This window comes from Ixodes scapularis, unplaced genomic scaffold (genome assembly GCF_016920785.2).
Source record: "Ixodes scapularis isolate PalLabHiFi unplaced genomic scaffold, ASM1692078v2 PGA_scaffold3__209_contigs__length_174095766, whole genome shotgun sequence".
NCBI classification, from domain to species: domain Eukaryota; kingdom Metazoa; phylum Arthropoda; class Arachnida; order Ixodida; family Ixodidae; genus Ixodes; species Ixodes scapularis.
In genome coordinates, this window is record NW_024609868.1 from 71,358,427 (window position 1) to 71,361,312 (window position 2,886).

The 2,886-nt window shown below is 43.4% G+C and overlaps 1 protein-coding gene across 1 annotated transcript; it reads right to left on the reverse strand.

The window, feature by feature from the left end:
* Nucleotides 1–582: 582 nt before the first annotated feature.
* On the reverse strand, nt 583–2,022 carry LOC121837397. The gene has a single exon (XM_042293015.1). It carries the CDS (start codon nt 2,020–2,022, stop codon nt 868–870), a length of 1,155 nt encoding a protein of 384 aa, XP_042148949.1. The 3' UTR covers nt 583–867.
* Nucleotides 2,023–2,886: the final 864 nt, after the last annotated feature.

Below are 2,886 nucleotides of genomic sequence, written 5' to 3' on the forward strand. Positions count from 1 at the left end.
AATACACCGTAACGTCATGCTTGAAAAATAGTCCCATAACGTGTCTGGGCTAGCATCTGATTGGTAAAGAAACATAAAATCATCAAACGATTGTTCAAGGCAATCAAGTACGCTTACATCATCAGCACTTCTAAAATCCAAAAGCATCTTTCTTGAATGACTGTGCGATTTTTCTGGGGTAACATTCAATGAGACGAGTACCATCCTATGATCGGATAGGCCTTCTTCGGTTTCACATTTCGAAAAATATGGTTTTAAACTCTCGGAAACAAAAACTAGATCTAAAATTGTTGACGTTGTTGAACATACTCTAGTGTAATCTGTTACCACCTGGGATAAGTTATAGCAAAATACAAGTTCTAATAATTGATCGCAACTAGCTACTTCCGCCGTTCCATGAGAATATGATGACCAGTCAATCCCAGGTAAATTAAGATCTCCCAGTAACAAAATGTTGTCTCCGTAACGTAAATTGGAATCCATGTAGCCCCTTAGTTTTAACAGCATTTCAACTGGCGAATTCGGGGCTCTGTACACGCCACCAATATAAACTGTGCGGTTATTCAATTTTGTCTTGATCCATAATGCTTCTACATCCCGTACTTCCTCAAGGACTTCAAATTTGATGTTATTTTTAATCATAATAGCAACTCCGCCTCCCCTTCCCTCTCTATCTTTTCTTATTATTGAATAATTCGGTGGAGTAACTTCGGAGTTTAAGATATTTTCATGAAGCCATGTCTCGGTAATTACGGCCACTTCAGGATCGTGCTCTAGCATTATGCTTTCGAACGCGTCAACCTTGTTTGCAATACTTCTGGCGTTTATGTTTAATATTTTAAAACATGCTGAATCATTTTGTTTTAGTCACTCGTTATTTGCTTCCGGTGGAACGCGACACTTGTATCTCTCATTGCTGACTTCATTCCAGGCGTACAGAACATTGTTAAGCCACAGCTTATCAAAGACTAGATTGACTTTGGCACCGTTTTTCCTCTCCTCTGCGGTTGAATTCCACAGGTTCTTTCGAAGCTCAACAACCCTCTTGGAATAGTCTTCATTGATGCTAATTTGGGTACCTTTAAGTTTGACACAGTTTTTCATGATAGCCATTTTCTCTTTAAAATCCCCAACTGTAAGTATTACAGGGCGATCTCTACCAGTCATCTTTTTTCCAAGTCGATGTATACGTTGGATAGAGTTCAGTTTTTGACCTAGTATAGCGTCAAACACCTCATTGTTGATTTTCCTCTTTAGTACATCCTCGTTTTCAGAAGACTCTTCCTTAATTCTCCTTACGATAACGTTATTTCGTCGTGAACGATTTTCTAAGTCATCAATTTGTTTTACAAGAGTATTTATTTCGACATCGTAGCCACTAACAGAGTTTTCAAGTTTAGCAAGCCTGTTCTCAGTTTCACCTACGCTCTCAAGTTTTTTTTCTATCGCAAGTAGCCTGTTTTGCATTTGTAGCATACTTTCTTCCGAAGAAGTCTGTTTTACTTGTACCTCAGTAATTTTAGCAAGGATCTCCTTTTGTGTCCGAATCATATCATAAAACATTTCTTGCGTAATAGGCCCAGGGTTTTCCTCCACATCTCCAGCTAGTATGAGCAACAGGCCTGCTACAGAGAAACAATCGCGTACACAAGCTGCAATTGTGTGTGGACACGGCAACACAATCAAACAGAGGTAATCGCTGTGAAAAACATGTTTTCTATCACCAACCTGCATGAGTAGTGGTACATTAGGCGACATCATCACGGCTGGGTTGCCGTGTCCACTGACGCCCGCAGCCGCTGGCGTTTCCTTTATAGGCAGTGGTGGCACTGCTTCTTGAAGTTCTTCTGACGTCATCGTGCCCGTGAAGGGTGCGCTGTAGATGTTGGCCACGTGTAGCAACTGCAGATGAGCGATGTCAGCGCGATATCCGATAGGCGATGAAGACGACGTTTGGCCCGAAGCGATGAGTAGGCACCAAGTGCAAACCTGCATGAGTAGTGGTACATTAGGCGACATCATCACGGCTGGGTTGCCGTGTCCACTGACGCCCGCAGCCGCTGGCGTTTCCTTTATAGGCAGTGGTGGCGCTGCTTCTTGAAGTTCTTCTGACGTCATCGTGCCCGTGAAGGGTGCGCTGTAGATGTTGGCCACGTGTAGCAACTGCAGATGAGCGATGTCAGCGCGATATCCGATAGGCGATGAAGACGACGTTTGGCCCGAAGCGATGAGTAGGCACCAAGTGCAAACCTGCATGAGTAGTGGTACATTAGGCGACATCATCACGGCTGGGTTGCCGTGTCCACTGACGCCCGCAGCCGCTGGCGTTTCCTTTATAGGCAGTGGTGGCGCTGCTTCTTGAAGTTCTTCTGACGTCATCGTGCCCGTGAAGGGTGCGCTGTAGATGTTGGCCACGTGTAGCAACTGCAGATGAGCGATGTCAGCGCGATATCCGATAGGCGATGAAGACGACGTTTGGCCCGAAGCGATGAGTAGGCACCAAGTGCAAACCTGCATGAGTAGTGGTACATTAGGCGACATCATCACGGCTGGGTTGCCGTGTCCACATTACATTAATATATAAAACTGTTGATGCCGAGTACGTACCGAATCTGTCGTGCGAGTTAAATAAGAACCAATAGAAAGCTCTACAAAGGAAATTTTGTTAAAGGAGGCTGTATAAGCATTAGAATAGCACATGCCATGCTAAAACAAAAAAAAAAAAATACAAATTCTTGTTAGGTTGGCAAGGATGACACTGCTGTGCTGTTTCTGATGTGTCACAAAAAAAATCAGTGCCATACAGTGTTCCTTATGGAAATACAAACTGTCGAATTCGAAGCCTAGAAGTTTTATTCAAGAATGTTCCTCAATACAAATGTATTT

Excerpts from the sequence above, each read along its gene's own strand:
- LOC121837397 (XM_042293015.1), bottom strand. The coding sequence starts at position 2,022 with ATGATGTCGCCTAATGTACCACTACTCATGCAGGTTTGCACTTGGTGC.